This window comes from Poecilia reticulata, linkage group LG18 (genome assembly GCF_000633615.1).
Source record: "Poecilia reticulata strain Guanapo linkage group LG18, Guppy_female_1.0+MT, whole genome shotgun sequence".
Taxonomy (NCBI): Eukaryota; Metazoa; Chordata; class Actinopteri; order Cyprinodontiformes; family Poeciliidae; genus Poecilia; species Poecilia reticulata.
In genome coordinates, this window is record NC_024348.1 from 9,803,265 (window position 1) to 9,823,360 (window position 20,096).

At 39.8% G+C, this 20,096-nt stretch overlaps 1 protein-coding gene across 2 annotated transcripts in view; it reads right to left on the minus strand.

Moving 5' to 3' along the window:
• Positions 1–20,096, minus strand: part of arap2 (ArfGAP with RhoGAP domain, ankyrin repeat and PH domain 2) — a 130,621-nt gene that overhangs the window by 61,088 nt on the left and 49,437 nt on the right. For both annotated transcript variants that reach the window (XM_008435470.2, XM_008435469.1), the window contains exons 10-14: positions 18,845–18,951; positions 13,763–13,962; positions 8,279–8,364; positions 7,897–8,079; positions 2,476–2,650 (exon numbers count right to left, since the gene is read on the minus strand). In XM_008435470.2, coding sequence (XP_008433692.1) covers positions 2,476–2,650; positions 7,897–8,079; positions 8,279–8,364; positions 13,763–13,962; positions 18,845–18,951 — 751 coding nt within the window. The remainder of the gene's footprint in view (positions 1–2,475; positions 2,651–7,896; positions 8,080–8,278; positions 8,365–13,762; positions 13,963–18,844; positions 18,952–20,096) is intronic.

The following is a 20,096-nucleotide window of genomic DNA, read 5'->3' on the forward strand; positions in this document are numbered from 1 at the left end:
CTGACGCGATACAACAGCATTCACCAAATAAAATAAAAATGGAAATCTCCACCTCAAAAGTGTGGATTATATGTGCAAAGTGCCACCCGAAATACAGAAACAGATCAAATCTATTGTTTTGCTGTATCTTTAAATAAAAATGTCACAGTATTCAACATGTACATTGAAACTCACTTTGGTCATATCGCCAACTCCAATTGAAAAACTCCCCAACAAAACCTGTAAAACATGGTTAAATCCTGATAATAGAAATGGCAACTTTAAAATAATATTTATTAAACAAATGTATTTTTTTTAACTTGATTCATTTAGATTTTCATATACTAAGTGTAATGTACACAGGATCATGCAGAAATATTTTTTTAGCTTCAGCTCAAAATCTGCAAAAGTTTGGCTTTTTTTTTTTTTTACGCTGTTTTACTTCTGGCTCATATGAAACTCCTGGTTCTGCCTGTACTGCTGCAGTTAGTAAGAAACTGACAAAATGTCCAAACTTCCTCTACTACCACTTCAAAGGAGTGATCACTCACAGTCTTAAAGTGGGTTTTTGCTCGTTTTCTAAAATCCAAATCCATTTTTAATTCCTTGGAAAAATTGCATCTAACTATGTATGCGGTTATGCATGCAAGCACGCATATAAGTATGCAAAGCATACATCTGTGCATACATACTCATCTCTGTATACATCTTCATCCCAAGAACTTAATCTCAAGCTGCAGATTTTATCATTCGTTCAGCATCCCAAACATGATGTCAGTGTCAAGTCTTGGCTGTGCTCCTTGGCAGTCTTCTGCTCACTTTTTCTGCTCTGCTTTTTTTAATAACATCATTCTCAATTCCGGCGATGGGAGTGAATATAACGACTACAAGCTACAAGTCTGAACAAAAAATCAATTGGAGAGTTGTGAAATTTGATACGTGGTCTTTACATCTTTTACTTAAACAAGATGAGGAATCTGACCTTGGGTCCGTTTTAGGACCACTTGCTAAGTGGTGAATTAACAAAAACGACATCTCACCGCGTCGGTCTTTCAGGATAGCATTTAGGTTTCCTGACCCAGGTACCACTTCCTTCTTACAGTACGTTAGCTTAGTTGGACGTCCGCCTCCACAGCAAAAGTCTGGTTAGGTCCACAGTCATCTGTTTTAATGACGAAGTCCAGCAACTTCCAAACTTACAACGGGCACACAGACTGTGTATCTTACACATTTTACATGAACACGCTCGTACACACGAACACGTGTCGGCTTCCTCTCCTTTCTGCATGTGTATCTTTCAGTGCACCTCCGATAATTGCCATCTCCTTGGTGACCAGGTGACCCATGCTAGCAATTAGCGGGTCCCTAACAGGCTCGGCGCCGGCGAGTGTACACAGATGCACCGCATGAATTATGTAAAATACAGTCCCAGAGAAAGTCTCCCACCCGGCCTCAGCCTCCTTTAATCTGATCCGCTCTCATCACGGGGACCCCGTGTGGAAGTGCGCGAATAAAACACACCCATCAGGAGGAAGCCACGTCTGTGCCATACCAACCGAACAGGAGGTGGGTAATACAAAGGAGTGTTGGGGGTGAAAGGTAGGACAGAGACAGCAACATGGAGACAGACCTTTAAACTTAAAACTCCCTCGCTTCAAATTTGTGGGTTTTTATGGCCCTCGTTTTCTATTCACAGCAAAAAAAAAAAGAATAGTGCTGTGAATGTACCAACGCGAACAGCAGTGAAAACAAGTTTGCAACACAACTACCTTGTTAACAAATCAAGAATACAAAATGTGTGTGCCATCAGAAGTGGTAGACAACAAACTTGAACTTTTAGTTCCGAGATCTTTTTACGGATTCATAATACCACATACATTCTTTTATTTCCCCCCTCCCCCCTCCCCCCTTCGGAGGTTTTGTCAGGAGAACACATCAGCTATTCTGCTTCCCAGCTGCATTTTGTGCCCCAGCGTCTCCACCGAGTTAAATAGTGACCCTGGAAAAACTTTTTTTTTTTTTGCGTCAAGTTTAACTCTTGGTTTAGCCACCATCTATGGCATCCGTTGGGGGATAATGCCAGCACAGGACGTAACATTTCCTCACCAAACCACAATTCATGAAATAAAAAAAATAAATAATGAATAAATAATAATAATAAAAAAAACAAGCAAATAAATAATCAGACCATTTCAAAGTATAAATATTAAGGTTTACCAGGAAATAAATGCTGAGTCTATAAGCAGGATGGACGCATAAAGAGATGGACACATGTATGCTTTCTTATGAAACCAATATAATAAGCTCACTAGTTGGTCAAAGCAACAATTTTTTTTTAATTCCCATATTTATTAGGCAGACAAATAAAGGTATGCCGTCATTTATGCGTACAACGTTATCTTCACCAACACTCATCAAATCAGTGCTTGTACAGATGGGGTAGAAACCTTCAAGTTTTAATGGAATGTCAATTACAATTTCAAAACAGCAGCCTACCAGATAGCTTATTCTGATGCAGGAACTCCATCTGTAGCTTCTGCCCGGCACGCTGAGCCAAGAGGTACGGAGTGGAGTAGACCGGATCTCCGGTGGCGCACATGACGTCCGCCCCGCTGAACACCAACTCCATGGTCTGCAGCACGTCAGACGACACCACGGCCGCACACAGTGCCTGTTCACAAGAAAAGAGTCTCGATTAGAAGAAATTATCCATTTAAAAGTTCTGCAGTGGTGCCAATAGAATATTCCTCATTGAAATGTTTTCACAGCTCTAAAAAGATTCCAAATCAACGGGTTCAACTAAACTACACGCATTTCCTTGAGACTAATCTTTATTTTGCAATTAGACTATTACATTATTTGCCTACCTGACTTAATAATACAATGGTAAATTAGTTTGGTTAGCTGGGATTTTAAGAAGCCGTCTATGGAAAGGGAAGCATAACCTTGTTCCCGTGTAGGTGGAACAGCTCGTTTCAATGTGTTTGGGTCTGCGACGGAACGCCTGGTTGATGGAGGACAAAGAGTCTATAAAGCGGCAACAGAAAACCACATAAAGTTTGAAATTAAGTTTTCTGCGCCGATCTCAAAAGAGAAGTAAAAATATGATCAAACTTTAATACAGCCTGTGGGAATCATTAAAGCTCTGATCCTGGCAAAAAGAAGCAATATAGCAAATAAGAACAGTACAAATGGGCCATTTTAACTATAATGAAATGCACAATTTCCAAGAGGAAAAATACAAAAATAATGATGTGAAAAACAATGAAGTGAGCAACAGGAAAGCAGCAGACTTCATTAAGGAACAGAGTATAAAACAAGTGGAATTCCTTCTGTGTGTGGAAAAATATATGGAGCTTGAATCTGAGGAATATACCAACAGCAGCAAGGAGGCAAATGAGATGTCTCTTCCCCACTGACCTCCATAAATATGTAATATTGAAAAAATGCACAATTTTACTCACTTCTAACTCAGCAAACAGGACAAAATGTACAGAATACCTTAAAATACAAAATAGTTTTTTTTTTAATTGATAGATCAATCTCAAATATTTTCATATTTTAATCACCATTTAATTTTATGTGCACTACAATATCCTCTCAATTGCAACATTTGTTACATTATCAGCTAGCGCAGTTCGCTTTCACACTGCAATGTGTCAAACAAGCCAAACAATTTGAGCAACTTGTTTGCCCCCTTCACCTGTGGTGGCACTGCACCAAGGACCACTCAAGCATAACCACCTCTTAAAGGGGCAGCATTAAGCTAAATTTAGGTTTCATTTTAGCTTTATATCACGTTATAGTCATTACCTCAACAAAGGCATACCTGGAGTGTTGCTTTGATTATTCCTCTCCCTCATACTAGTAGCAGCAGCAGCAATTAACAACACCAGGTGGAACCGAGCATCTGCTGAGCTCATCATACAAACTACTTTCCGGTGCTTTCTGATGTTGTTCATCGCTTGATAGAGGAATGCTATTGTGACGACGTAGCCAAGAAGACGTACCGAAGGTGGAGTGTTGGAAAGAGCAAGAGCTTCGTAAAGAGACAGAGGCACAATTTCGATGCGTTACATTTCAAGGCAAAAATTTTTGATTAGTATAAGCAGCATTTTAGGTAACAGTTATTTGATTGCTATTGTTGAGAATAAAGAATTCTTTGTTTTCCTTCAATCGCTTTTAGCTAGCAAAGCTAAAGCTAAAGGAAATGACATGTTAGGAAACACCCTTAAAGCGAAGGTTAGAAGACATGACGCATTAGGGCGTAGCTTGGATAGAGGCCAACAAAGGGGATCACAAACTGTTTTTGGGTGCCATTTTGTTCTGCTAGCCCTTAAGGATAGCATGAACTATGGGCCAGCTGTAACTTGGTGTTAATAAATGGAATTCATGAATTCAACTCACTGACTCTTCCTCAGCCTCATACATCAATAACTTAGCATGAAAAACGGATTAATTCTTTGGAATATACACAATATTGCCACTTTAAGAAGACACTGAATGCAACATCCTTCTTCACAAAATGCGAACAGAATTTGGAGCGGCATCAGATTTTAGGGGATGTAGGATTTTCCTTTCGTCTTTGGCGAAAGACCACGAGTCATTTCTGCTGGATTCGTGTTTGTTTCGGTTGGATTTAATCAGAATGCCCAGCACAACAGTCTCCTTCCTGCCTTTGGACTGGCATCCAATTCACTTGCCATTCACATACGCATTCAAACTGCATCAGAGTTCATTTCAACTGATCTGGGATCTTAGTTTGTAGGCGGTCCAGAGTTTGCTTTTTTTTCGGTCCACATCAGAGGTCAACTGCGCATCTACACCTCTCCAAAAAAAAAAAAAAAAAAACGGACGTTCAAGGCAAAACAAACAAAAGTTTGATCAGAGTGGACTAAACTGAGCTGGCGTGGATGCACCGAAAACCTTCACAGATATCTGTATATTTTCTGAACATCAAAGTAAGGTAGCTTAAGTGCACAGTAGGTGGAATGTCTGGGCAGGTAGACAGTTTGTTAAAAGGAGTTACTTTTTTTCTCACATTGATTGAGCTAAGATTAGCAGATAAAAGGAGCAAAAGAATACAGTCTGATCCAGGGAGATATTTTCTGGCTCCGTCTGTCTCTTTCCATCTGTGCAGTCAATTGATGTGACATTGTGCTCAATGACCTGTGACAAAGTAGATCAACAGAGGAGTCGAGTGGCAAATGGCGGAATTTCAACTAACAACTTCGCCTTTCATCGCGCTCGTGGCTGAGGCAGTGGGCTGAATCGATCTGCCACAAACAAGCAATATCTGTCTGAATGCGGGGGGTGGGGGGAGGTGAGGTCGTGCATACAGACACGCAGACAAAAGTCCCCCCCGTCAATAAGACCCACCCACCCACGCACACAGGAGCCCTCWTCATGGAGATAAAGGTGTCTCTGCGCTCTGCTTCTGCAAACACTGATTCATCTTCATCAGCTGGAAAGCAACAAGCAAAATTAATTCCGTCTTTATCTCTTTCGCTCACACACAACAGGACGGGGTCGGATGTTGGCTAACCAGTCCCATGCAGCCCGGCCTTATTCTGTATTGTCTCTGGAAATGACCTTCCGTGTCACAGCAATTACTGTAGCCACCAGAGACGGCGAGTGTGAGCGAGTGCGTGTGCGTGCGCAAAGTGATATTAGAAGCTCCTCTGACACCCCATCTCTAGGTCATGTGGTCTGCGGAGACTCCGTGGAGGTCAATGGGATAAGAGCTCCTAACGGCAAACATGAGACTAAGAAGGACTACGAAAGAATGGGATGGAGAAAGCGCGTTTGTAGCCGAACAGGGTACAAAACATGACTGTTTCAGAGTATCCTTTTTTTTTTTTTTTTTTTGTTTTCTTGTCTGGTGCTTATAACTTACTCGTGAAAATTCCAGACCCTACCAGACTCGAATTGTTGTTTCTTATAGTTATCAAAGTTCAGTTAATGTATGACATAGAAATCAGGCTTTACATACGCAACCTAAAAAAACCACAAAAAAAAGAGAGGTAAACATAAAAAAAAAAAAAAAAAAAAAAAAAAAAAAAAAAAAAAAAAAAAAAAAAAAAAAAAAAAAAAAAAAAAAAAAAAAAAAAAAAAAAACATTTTCTTTTCTTTGAGCATACTGAACCAGACCTGAAAAATGGTTAAAACAAATTAAACTCCTACCTAGGCTGTAGGAACCATCATCTTACCAGAGCCCGCTTTATGTTTCCACAGCTTTGTGAATTCTGTGACCCTTCGGCATGAAAAAAGAAATCATTGTTTCTTTTAAACCAATTCTAAAACTGCATGAAAGTCACTGAAGATGTGGCGCTATTGTCTTCATCCCGCAGAATCTTCCCAGAGGAGCAGGTTTTATATAGCATTAAGTGCTTCATATTCATGCTAGCAGTAAGTAAATGTGACACATAAGTGGAACAACTTGTCCAGTGAGATTAGACTCAGTGTCCTTGTTTGTGGCGGGTTTTTTTTTCTTCTTTTTTTTTCCTTTTTTACATAACTGCCGTTTTAAGATGAGTATGATTTTTTATATTGTTTGTCCAAAAATATGTTAGGTCCAAGTGTTATGCCTGCATCCCATTTCCAAGTTGATTCAGGCCTCTTTCCCTTGGTATTTCATTCAAAGTCACAGAGTATAATCTTAACTATTCCACTGAACACTTCATACTCTAATAACTGTCATATTAAAAGAAAAACGTATTGCATATAAACAAATGTATGTCATCTAAGCAGGCTCTGAGGCTATTCTTCATATAATGAACAAATAATTTAGAATTTTACCCAAACAGTTTTTAGAAACAAAATTCTACTAAATTGCACAAGTTATGAAGGATAACTTGGACATTGGTGGAGTATTAGGGACTGATTTCCTTCTGCAAAAGGAAGCCTTTGATTAACCATGAGAGCATTATTGGAAAGTTATTCTAATGTAACCCTTTTTTAAGCCTAATGTGACGAAATGCATAAAAACATGTCAGAGAAATCGAAAATAGCATGCTAATATAGATTATACATTTCCAGATGACTGATATTACACGTGGTCGTCTCTCAGGTCTCTGCACTAGGTCCTCCGCTTTTTACTGTTTATAATGACTTTCTGGAAATGTTTCCATCACATGTTACTAGTCAGATGTTTGCAGATGGCAGTGGATTTAAAATGACATGCAAAAAAACAAACAAATGCATTTTGACACCATGAAGCCCCAACACAAATGTGCAAAACAAAGGGCCAGTGATGCAGAGTGATGGGAAAAAAAGGTAAAATCACCAATAGGACACACTGATACTTAGCAAGTCTGTATGGACTATATGAGACACAGCACATGAAGACAGAAGACGGCAAACATAACCACACACTTTCACCGTTTCTCCAATGTCATTTTTGAGATTGTTCATCGTCTGACACTCATTGTGTGTAAAAGAAGCTCCTTCTGGGAAGGCAAATTCACACTACTGTAGTAGGGCAGCACAAATGTGCACACACACGCATTCTTCCTCACACACTGCAGAAGCTTAAAAATAAAAATGACATTTTTATTGAAGACCCTAATTCACTTTTACACTTAGCTTGCTGGTTAATCTTTTCCCCGCTTTCTTTCTGCTCATCGCCCCGCTTCCCTCAACATTTTCATGTCTCAGTCTACAGTAGAAAACAATGCCAGAGGATTGATCTGTGTATGTTTTATCAAATTTTTGCATGATTTATGGTGAGGTACCATTAAGTATCGCTCAACAACAAAATAGGAAAAACAAAGTAAATTCGTCACGGAATGTTTTTTGCTTAAAATTCAAACTGAGGAGAAGAACGGGACTTAACCAGAGCATCAGAAAGTACATATAAAATTGCATGCAGCTGCTGCCTGGAGTTTGTTCTCTGCTACTTTCCCATGAAGCGCTTACCTTATTGAGTTCCTTCAGGTCAGTAAAGTCCTCCAGGACCTTCCTGTACTTCCTTTCTCTGTACTTCCGGCGCATGAACGTGGCACGCTGCTCGGTCGAGGCCCTGCTGTGAAGCTCCTCCTCTAAGGGGAGGTTAGCGGCCCAGAAACTGTTGGCATTCTGGTTGCCCACCTCCAGGAAAAGCTGCAAGATGAACAATTTGTTTCGATGAGAACTGCTAGTAGAAGTCTCATTACTATGTGAGAGCTCTTCGTTTAGACAAAAGTTTGTTTTTATTCTCTGTATTCCTGTTAAACAGTATAACTCGGAAGTGTATACACTGCTACAGCAAGAAAAAACGTTCAGAATTTTTTTTCAGCGACAGTTTCAAGAGTTAAAATACCTCCACAAGTTCATTGCTCCAGATGCTGCTGTCCAGCTTTAAGCTCCGCACCTTCGACAAACTCGGTCCCAGGGACCGGTGCTGCCCTGGCAAAAAAACGGTGACACACAATTATTAATGCAAACAGACAGACAAGCTCATAAAAACCTTTTATATGTCTGAAATATGCGCCGAGAATATTGTGCTGCCAGGCTATCCCTTAGTTCCTGAGGAGTTCACATAAAAGTACAAAATTATTAGACGCATATATGCACAACAATCTGCTCAGCGTGCACAAACATGCTGCCAGTGATGGAGTAAACAATAAACAGGCAGTTACAAGACGGAGAAAACGGAGCATGACTGCGAGCTCATTCTCTCACTCACAACACAACATATTTAGTCCCCTCAGCTCCCCTAATTGGAAATGAAAGCAGAGAATGAGGACCATTAATTGCTAATGAATCATGAGTAATTCATTGTGTTTGTTGGTCGGCCTGTTTATTTGGGTGAGCTGGGGGGTTGGGGGAGGGCTTCTGGTGTTGCTTGTGGCCAAAGACGGAGCGGACATGCATAATACATTACGCATGCCGTATGTGTGACTGTGAATTATTGTCCTGTGAGTAACGGTGGATAATTTTAGATTTAGATTTGGCATGATCTCATTACTGTCTCCTATTCAGAAGTGGAGCAGCTGTGAATGAAAATGAGGGGCTGTGAGCTGTGACAGGACATCTTGACACAGTTCTGGATGGCACAGACTGAAAAAAAGAAGACTTTAAATTATTTGTCACTTCACAGTTTTAGTCGCGAGACATTTTTCAATAACTAGTCCTCGGTGTTGGCGTCTCTTTCTTTTATTAGACTGAAATGATGTCTAGAGGAAGCAACACGAGGCTAATTTCTCACAAATAAATGTTGGCGATATAATCTCATGTATTGATGAATTAGATACATGATCATTACCTTAGTAATACTCTAGGTGGTTAAATCAGTTTTAATTAGACACAATCCAACCAAACGCCTTTTGATGCCATCATCATGATTCTGATAGACTAATCAACTTTTACTCTCGCAACATTTAGATGGAACATATAGGCCAAGAAGGTCCAGTCTGACTGATCAACCTCAAAAGGTAAAATAAATCAATAAACGCAAGATATCCACTGACATTGAGTGTTTGGAAGTAGTTCCAAGAGGTACAATGATCCCAAACGCATTAAAACTGGCTTTGGGAAGGATTAGACTGACATTAAGAATGGCCTTCTCAAAGCCCCGGCATCAACACTGGTGAAAATTCATGGGGCCGCGTCTGTGCCAGGAAATTCATTTAAATGAATTAATCCGATTCTGCCAAGAAGAGTGCTGAAGCGTCCAACCAGAGTTATGCCAAAAGTTTACTGACGGCTGGAAGTGTGTGACTGAAATGCTCATTTCTAAAAACACATTCACACAAATATTAGTGGGGGTGTCAATTACAGTTTTGAGCTTGAATGTAGAGGTTTTTCCTTTTGTGGAGATAAAAGATGAGATCACGAGTAGTGTATTAAAACAGACTAAGTAAACATTTCTGACGATTACAACATAAATTATAGATAGATGATTCATGGTTAAATAGGTTGTTCAATACGACTTGAAAAGTTGAAATAAAACTCAGAGCGGGTTTTCTGATCCGCAACTTGAAAAATAAGATCTATACAGTTGGCTTTTGTCACTCTAACCTGTGAAGGGCTGAAGCCATTTTACTCATGAAGCCACCTGCACTGCAACATCAGTGCACCATCCACTGGGCCGTGCAACACCACAGGACCATTTTCACTTGTGTAAAGTTAATGAAGCTGAAAAAAAGCGTGCACGAGCCTCAGGGTAAGCAGCGAGATCCCTCTGTATAAAAAGCTGAGTGCAAATGTCTTCATCTTTCCCATGGAACCAAAGCAACATAGAGCAGACGGCCACCTCCGAGGATTTCACCTCCTGTCAGAAACTTTCATAGGGATTCGTGCAACAGAACAGAACAGGCAGCAAGTTCAAGGCTTTTGCACCTTCAGTGGGCGACAAGCGGCGAGTTAGCAAACGGATAAACCCAGGATTATCTTGGCAGCTATTAAGTAAGGACATGTTTATGAGCTACCTCATGGTTTGTTGAAATTATGTATCAGCATAGCAGTGCGAAACTCTTTAATTAGCGCCATCTCCATTGGAGAAGTTGTGTTGAAAGGTGGTGGTGGGTGAAAAAGATGAAAGCTCAAATTCATCTTTAGGGGAGAGTGGGGGGTTGACAAAGAAAAAGTCAAGTAATACTTTCACCTTAAATGTAGAATTCCCTACAATGTAACTTTTTGTCTATTTCATTTTGTACTTAAAAATATTTGGGGAATTTATTTATGGTTAGTTGGAAAACTGGAAATCCCATTTAAAGGTTTTTGAAAAATGTGTGCATTTAATACTTGTAGGCCAAATAAAAAAGCAATAACCGACAGAAGTAGCTGTTGAGCCAAGTGACCCAAGCTCGGTATCGGCGAAGTAGTATCTTGAATTAAATTTATGAGAACCAGCAGCATTCGAGAGGGTAGTAGCAGGAGCAGCAATCCTACAGTGTCCAAGCAGCAGCAGAAGTTATCCAAGAAAAGTGTGACTAAGCAGGCAGATTTTATACATAGAAAAAATTAGGCTATTTATTTCCTAAAAAACAAGCATCAGGAATAATCACAGATTCACAACTTATAGTAAATCTGCAAACTATGACAAAACACTCCAGTAGTAAACTCTTCAACATCAAAGAGTGAAGTTACATACCATTAGGATTCACTCCGTCTTTGCACAAAAGGGGAAAGTCAATCTTGTATCATTTTTTCCCCATTAGCTCGCTCATTACTTCTTGCCTCTCCCTCTTGTTCTGTGACTTTTTTTTTTTTTGTCCCTAACAATAAAGTTTAAGAGGCCTAATTAAAAGCATGAGCAGGCATTGGTATTCCAAACAGACCACAGAATAATTTCAGGAGACCAGGGCCGCTTCCTTTAACTGCAAATATCCCCCCCACCCCTTACTCTCCGCGTGTCGACAAAATGTAATATTAAACACCTCTGCAAATGAAACCATTTAGAAGTGTTTGAAAGAAGACGTTGACTATCTGATGTGTAGCAATTAGACGGGCGAGGTGAAGAATCGCATTAAGAATGACAGGAAGAAATCTGGAGGTGGAAAGAGGGATGTGTCCACTCAGTCCGGCTTTCTCTCTCGCTCTAATCGTGTTTAGCAGGTCAAGTAGCAGTCTGGGATCCCCCAAGTTCTTGCACATAATCTTTCTCGTCATTTCATCTGAATTATCTGGCATTGCCAAACAGATTAGAGTCCACAGGCCAGACACCAACTCCCATAAGTGGCTTATCACCTGAGATCTTATTCCCCAAAACAGCCCCGGGGGTCAGATTACATGTCGGCAGAGGCCGAAGAGCTCACATTTACAGAGAATAGGTGAGTGAAAGCTTGAATGTGTTTTCAGTGTACCAGGACTCCGATTCGTTCTGAAACTACCGTACATGACATTTTTCAGAAGATTATTGAAATTTTCTCAATATTTCTGTAGTGCCAATTTAATATTTTTTGTAAAATAACCTTGGAAGTTTTAATGGACTAAAAACCAACTTGCTTGACATGGTAAACGGGGAAGAAAAATGTAAAACACTGATTAGTCTGTCTAGAAATCATTATATGAAATGCAATGTAGAAACTTCTAGTGATGACCTTTTTATATTTTAACATTTCAGAAGTCCATGTTTCATAAATTAAGCATTATTTAACCTAAAAAGTGTTTGATCCTGTGATTAGTGTATAAAAGTTCAATATGCATTTCTGTGGCATCAATTTAATCTTTTAGTAAAGCGTGTTTTTATTGTTTTTGCACCTTCCAGAATAACTGGTAAACATACTTAAAATGCAATAATATTTTACCCCATCTCATATGGAAAAAGCCTACCTTTAATTTGAGTTAAGTGAGAAGATGAACAATCCTATTCAAAGGAAGAAATGACTTTTAGTAAAATCACAAGCCACAATTATTGGAATCTCTAACAATCCCAATTGTTTTGATTTCTCACGTTGATCAGAGTGTCTCTGAGAAGACATAATTGTCTTTTTCCCTGGGTTTTAAAAATGACATGACCAAGGCCCATTTCTATTAGCGACAATACAAAAACTAGAAGAAAAAAAAAAAGGAGAACATGTTACGCAAGCACTGCAAACATAGATTGATGCTCATAATTTAGGAAATGACTAGAATAAACTAACTGCTCATGTAAACCTGTTCAAATCGATAGTCAAAGTACAAAATTTAAAACTTTTAAAACAACCAGGCTGGAGAAGAAAAGTTTATCTTACCAGATCAAGCAGTAAAAAAAAAAGAAATTTACATAGCCATCTGTTGGAGGACTGCAGCACAGCATACCATCTTGGGGTCATTAATTCTCCATAACTACAACTTATTTTAAGTGCTTTGTTCACATCTTAGCCAACAACTGTGGAGGGCACTATTAAGTACCCCACTAGTTCAATTGCAAGTATTTACTTTGTTGCTCATTATCCCGGTTAAGATGAAGATACGAGGTGGTGAGACGGGAGGTCTTAACCTACAGCGACCTACAACGGCTACACTCGAGTTTTACGTAGGAGGATTTCTACATAGGAGTCCTTGTTTTATTTTACTGTGTTGGACTGTATGTTGTTTATCAGCTTGTGGGCCACCAGCCAGCATATGTTTGTCTTCACCTGGGTGCATGAAGAGAGTATGGAAATCCACTTTCTGTCATTAAACAAAAAGTACCTGTTGACCTCAGAAAAAGTTTGTCAAATTATGAATTCAAAGTGAAAGTTGCACCAGCCTGCCTTAAAAATATGACCACTGGCAAATTACATTTCATTTTATAAAATTTTTTTAAAAGGGGAAGTATTATGTCAAATCTACTTTATTGAGCTCTATATGATGCTGGATGTTTGATTCTTGATTGCATGTCTGAGAAATCCTTTTTACTTACACAAAGCTCAGTCTCGCAGAGCACGCCTTCCTCAATAAGGTCCTCTAGACTAGCAGCAGCAGCAATTAGCAAACACCTGGTGGAACTGTGAGTCTGCTGAGCTCCATCATGAGAACTACTTCTCCTTACAAAGCCCCAAAGAATGTTTGTAAAATGGCATAACGGAGAAGGATTGTTGTGTTGACGTGCTGAAGGTGGAGTGTTGGAAAGAGCCAGAATTTCTTAAAGAGACAGAGGCCAATTTCAGGGCATCAAATTAAAGACGTCAAGTCTGTTTTAAGTCATGTTGGAGATATTACGCATTTTTATAATGACTGGAGGTAACATAGTTACTTGATCGTGCTATAAAATGGCACCACGTCCCTGGAAAAAACCTCCCCTTCATGTCTAAATGAAATATGAAATCTTAATACTAGTAGTTGTGAAGATAATAAAGAACATGCAAAAAGTTTGGTCCATAAGCGTGCCTCTTACCTGCACACTTCTTGCAGATTACCACACCCAGATTGACCGACGCCCACTCCGGCTGCGACTCGCCGCAGTCGGCACAAATCCTATTGGCATCGTTGAACCAGATCTTCTCCGCCACTTCGTAGTCGTAGAGCGTCTCCGCGATTGATTCTTTGATCGCCTCAACCCACTCCTCCTTCTCCCGTTCCGAGTCTGCCACAAAGCTGCAACGATCAATTCTTTTCTTTAGCCCTGACCCCAACACATAACCTCACAAATATCGATTTGATTTGAGACAGCAATTAAACAACATAGTAGCCACTAGCAGAATGACAGGGAGTGGTGTTTGCGTATGCTGTGTGTGTGTGTAAACAGTATTTTGGAGCAGCTTCAGGAGGCACTTGCTAAGTGTGGACATCTCTGTGTGATTGCAATAGATTAGGTGAAAGTGATAGAAGCAATGGAGGGGGGGCAAGTAAATCAATCTGTCTCAGCATTTAACTCGACAATCTATAAAGTTCTAATGTAGCACATTTCTCACGTTTCTTTTAGGATATTATTGCAACGTGGAGGTGAGCAAAACCGAGAGCCGTTAATCAGTTACATTAAATCAAACTGATAAGAAAATGAATAAGCATGCAAACATAGGAGGTATGAAATCGGTGTGCGTGATGACTCAGCTTTTAGGGGTTGCAGACAAAGAGACAAACAGTGAGAACAGAGAGAAATATAAAACAGAGAGAGAAGAGGCCGAGAGCATGAATGAAAGAAGCACTTAAGAGGGGAGAAACGGAACCACAGATCTCCATGGTAACCTGGCACCCGGTGCAAAGTAAGATGAAGAGTGTGAAGGGGAAGGGGGGTGTCTGCTTATGTGGGGGGGAGGGGTTCGCCTGAGGCTGGGGATGTGGAGCTGGGGGTCAACCTCACCCAAGCAACCCACCAAAGATCGATAGGTTGATTGGGTTCAGCCGTCCTGTGCCCACTGGCCTCTACCCAGGAGAAGACTGCTCAACTACTGCAATGTGTGCCTGAAAACCGAAGAGGGGGCACAGAGCTCTAAGAAGTAATTATCTGGGACACTATAAATGCTGAAAGTAATCTAAGAGTTCAGTGAATGCCGACACTTAGCCAGTTAGACACACAAATCCCTCTCTTACTACAAGAAGGTAGCGGTTCCCATTTTAGGAAATCTCTCGTTTTTTCTTAACGAGAGTAGCATTTTCTGCATTAAAGCATGTAGAGTTTGCAAAGGATTGCAATAGTATGGATAATTATTATATTTAATATTTCTTAGTATTTTTGTAGCTACATGAACAACGATCGTCAATTTTAGTTGCAGAAACCTCGATCGATCAGAAGTGACGTGTTAATATTGGATGTAAAACAAACAAGAATCTTTTACTGAAAAGCTTTTAAAACAGATGTGAACATAGAGAATGTGTCAGTTTTAAAGTACACAGATTATTATGTTATATTTTGCCATCATTCTACTTGTAAAGTAACACTGGAGGCTTTCCATGTCTCATGAATTAACTGGTTTATTCTTTTACTGACAGACATGCTAACTCACACAGACTGATGCAGGCTTCTGCTTTAAAATACAGTTAGCGTAGCGGTACAAAGTGGTGGAAGAGGCAACAGTTCTAAAATAAACCATCTTTCCCTGCATAATGTCATGTCTGAAAAGTAACAGGAGCCTGACAAGCTAATGTTATCTCGCGAATTAACACGTTTATTTATATTCCCCCATTTGCTAGCCTGCAGGAGGATGTTTATTTTGCCAACAGACATGGTAACTCTTGTAGCTTGTTGCTTGTCATCACCTTAGGAAGGTGTAGGCTACGTATGGGTGGAAGAGGCATCGGTCCTAAAGTAAATGTGCTCATTGCACAGTATTTTCTGCCAGTTTGTCTTTGAAAAGTAACACTGTAAACCCGAGAAACGTTAGCTTGTTAATTAGCCAGAATACCCATATCAAACTGTGTATTTTCCCCCAACAAACGCGCTAAAATATGTAAAACATTTCTTTTAAAACTATCTCAACTTAAAAAATGTAGCCTACACATAGGTGGAATGCATATTTTTAAAGTAAACTTGCTCATGGCAAAAATTATCTAAGCTTTAATTGGCTTTACACAAAAATGTTCAAAGTACAACTCGTCTTTGCCTTCATACATTTTATCTGGCACTGACATCTGACCAAGAATGAGAACAGAACAGCTTTTCCTTGCTGCCACGACCTAACCTGACCATTTTAATAACATTTTGGTTGAATCTAATTTACCATTCTGCCCCCGAGAAAAAAAAATTATTACAAAAGATCTTTATCAGAAAATACTGCAACAACCTTTAAAAAAAAAAAAAAGAAAAGAAACTCTTCAACTTTACTTCTAGTTGCTCATAAACTGATTGCATTGTTAATTGTATAGTAACTTCAGTGGATGTAGTACTAGATGATGTATAACACCCGCTTCAGAAAAGGTAATCAATTAAAGGACGGTGGCAATTAACCAATTGCCAACTGCCTCCACAAGCTCAATCAAGAGGAGGGATTGATGCAAATCAGCGACTCAATGCAATTAGCCAAGTCTCCTTAGATAAACTAACAACTGACATCACAAGCTGAATCGACCTTAGTGTTATAAATAGAATCATAGTGGAAACTGACTGAATTAAATTTTTGCATTTACGCTTATATTCACAGACAAATAAAAATGTATAGTTTATTCTTGGAAACAGTGGCTTTTACATTCTAATCAAGAAAAAGCAAATGGCAATTTCACAGCAAAAACAATTACAAAGTGATGAGAGAACTGGGGAGACATCTGGTTTACAGGTACACCACAAGTAACTAAATGTCCTATCGCTGTCGGTACTGAGAAGCTGAACAGTTTTCTCTTTACTGATTTTCTTTAGCTACAGCTGTGTTCAACGTCCTTCAATGACAAGACAACATCCTAACAGACCTATTTAATGCAAACTGTGAAGGCTTTTCGCGTTTCTGCATACAGGCGTTTGTGAACCCAGACACAGATAGGAAAACTTTGATGTATTGAAAAGTTGTCCTTTGTCTTTAAAGCTGGCACAAAATCAGCAGTGTAGTAGTAAATCAGTCTTGCCAACAGCAACCGTTAAATAGATGTGTTCCGGTCCAAACAGAAGTTGTTGTTTTTTGTTCCATCTAAATTTAAACGTCTTTGGGTTCGTGAAACTTTCCACCGACCATGAAGTGTTCTTGTTTTGCCCTAAAAAGTCGGCTGCCGCATTCCCCACCTCGGACAGAACACTTTGTCCACTAAAAGGCTGCAAAACAATGGAAAAGCCAAAGTGAGTCTCCACAGCTTAAAGCGATTAGATGAGTTTCTCTCTAATCCCTACCTTGAGCAGGTGGGAGAACGCTCGCAGGGCCACCAATCGATTCGATCCACAAACACAATTGCGTAAAGAGTAAAACCCTTTTAGCAATGACCTTATCAAAACTATTCAGCAGACGCAAGCTAATTGTGTTTTTCTCCCCCCCGCCCCCATCCCTTTTCTTCTGGACCAATTACGACTAGTGTGTTAACGAAGCGACCGTACGACGACGGGAGTATTAAGGTAGCTGCCACAAATAGATCGATCAGATACACAATACAGCTAGAAGCACAAGGCCAAAAAGAAAAAAAAAGAAAAATCTTTACACGTGAAAAAAAAAAAAAAGGGGGGGGAGAAACAGTGAACAAGCGGACACAAACAAACAAGCCGAACTTTCTTTTCCGGGCAGCTGTCATGCTTGTATTCTAAACGGGCCATTACAGCACAAACAAGCGGCGTGCCCATTGATTATGGGTCCTCGGTGGGGTGGGGCGGGGGGTGGGGGGAGACAGGAGTCACCTGAAAGGCTCTGAGCTCTACAGAGGCAGAGATACCTCCACAAAGCTCTCAAAGGACGCTTCAGAAAAACAGAGCTGATCAATAATTAGCGGGTTTTTGTACAGGACACGACTCGCATGTACTGCGGACAACGTGCTGATCGATAACCTGGGTGTGGGGCACGGTGATTTCACAAGGCGCTTCCTGAGAAAGATTTGACAGGGAAGAGCTGATCAATAAAGGAAAAGCAAACTTAGGATTCTCTTTTGTCTCACCACAGCAGCGTCTTAACTTTTTGACATGCCTGCTCATTATTTTTACATTTTACACCTCAAAAGGACAGCATATGGAGTGCTTTTTTTTCTCTCCCTTTCTTTTTTGCATTGTCAGTGCATGGATTTGTTTTTAATGATGCTCCTGTTCTGCTCAGATGGCTCTAGAAATAAATCAATGACTTCCTATGTTCATATTCAGGTCTTTTTGAAAACAAAACAACAAAAGATAAAGTGGAGTTTCGCAGGCGGGAAAGTGACTTACTGATTGGACAGTTCCAGAGCTAATGTGAGAGATTGTTTTTTGGCAACAAGGACTGTGGACGACGCGTGAGCTTCGAGGAACATAGAAAACCAGTAAGCGTTGGCTGGGGAATTAAAATGAAATGGAAAACTAATTGCCTTGATCTATTAACTCATTTCATGCCAAATTTCTCATCAAAGCGAGCCTGCCTTACAAAGGTTTATCTAATTGCTGTCAACATTTCGTACTGTCGGATGAAATAAGCTTTTATCATAAACTAAGGTCAGAACCTTAAGTGAGATATCAGCAGCTGACGTAGGATATTTTCATATATTATTAAAAAAAAAGGCTAACTTTTTTTTTCACCGACATTAAATCAGACAAAATCATTCCTGTTTTAAGTTTATTTCCAAATATTTGGTAAATATTTGGCAAGGTTCACAGTTTTTCCCACGTTTCTCCATTTGCGGATGACGGCTCTCACTCTGGTTTTCTGGAGTCCCAAATTCTCAGAAAAGGCTCTATAACTCTCCACAGATTGGTAAATTCGTTTTATTTTAAACATTCTTTGACGATCGAAGACATTACGTGTGACAGAAAAAACTATCTGCAAGGTGGCGAATACTATTCGCACATCCCTCCATCACTTATTGGCGGTCAAAGGAGACAAAGCAAGATGTCATGCAGATTCAGTGGTCAGACACACATAAAGCTACAAAGGTAGAGCCAACCTACCAGAAATTTTTGAAAGGTGTGTTGATTTCAAAGCCTCTGCGGTCCACCTCTTTAATGTTGGCAGCACTGAGCTCCACCTCGCATATACCGAGCCCTGCTCGAAAGTCCTGGGAAAACAACAAAACACACAGAAGAAGAAGAAAAAAATGTCAGCCATAAAAGGAAGAGCAAGAATTTAGGGGAAATGTTGTAGATTTACATCATCAGTAAAATGAGTAAAAACAAAAGAATGTAGATGCTAATAGTAAATTAGCTATGTAAAAACAGTTTCATTTAAAAAGTTAATGTTGGAATTATGGCAAACTCCTAAAAATTATGCTGAATTTTTTTCTCTTTTTCCCCAGTGTTTTTGTATTCCCCATCTTGTCACAGCAGGGAAAGGGAATCTGTGACCACAAAAGACACTGTAAAAAAAAATTTTCCCCACCATTTTAACAAAGCATCTAATGCAGTGTTTTTCAACCACTGTTCCGCGGCACACTAGTGTGCCGTGAGTGATCGTCAGGTGTGCCGTGGAAATTATTCAATTTCACCTAAGGTACCGTATTTTTCGGACTATAAGCTGCTACTTTTTTTCTAAGCTTTAAACCATGCGGATTGTAGCCCGCTGTGGCTTTGCKGTGTATTTTTTTTCAACCACCAGGGGGCTCTCTAGCAGGAAGTGAATCATTAGAAGTCAAAATTGTAAATCAGAAGAAGAATTTTCAACCTGTTCAGGGGTATTTTTAAGCAGCAGGCACGATGGAGAAATGTTTTCAAACTCATATCATGCAGCTTTTAAGTTGAGGGCTGTCGATCTGGCACTACAGGAGGGAAATAGAGCCGCTGCATTTAAGCTCGGTGTGAACGAAACCATGGTTCGGCTTTGGAGACGGAGTGCTGCGTCCTTAATATATGCAGCAGATTTATTAGGACGCCGCCCTCTGCTGGGTCCTTATGGAAAACTGAGAGCAGCTTCCAGTTTTGTTTTGTTTGTTTTTTTTTTTTTTTTTTATTTTTAAATGAAGGCGCTTGTATGGTGCGCTCTATAGGCCGAAAAATACGGTAATTGATTTTAAAAGATTTTTTGAAAATGAATTATCTGCAAATAATGCCATCTTCGAGTGTCTGCTGTAGCAGTGACTAGCGGCGTAATCATGTAATTTTCTTACCACTAGATGGCAGTAGGTACACAGCATTTTACATTACAACAAGAGCATTAGTGATGCATGAATGTTACAGGTAGCGGTGAGAGCATCGTATCTAGCAAGAC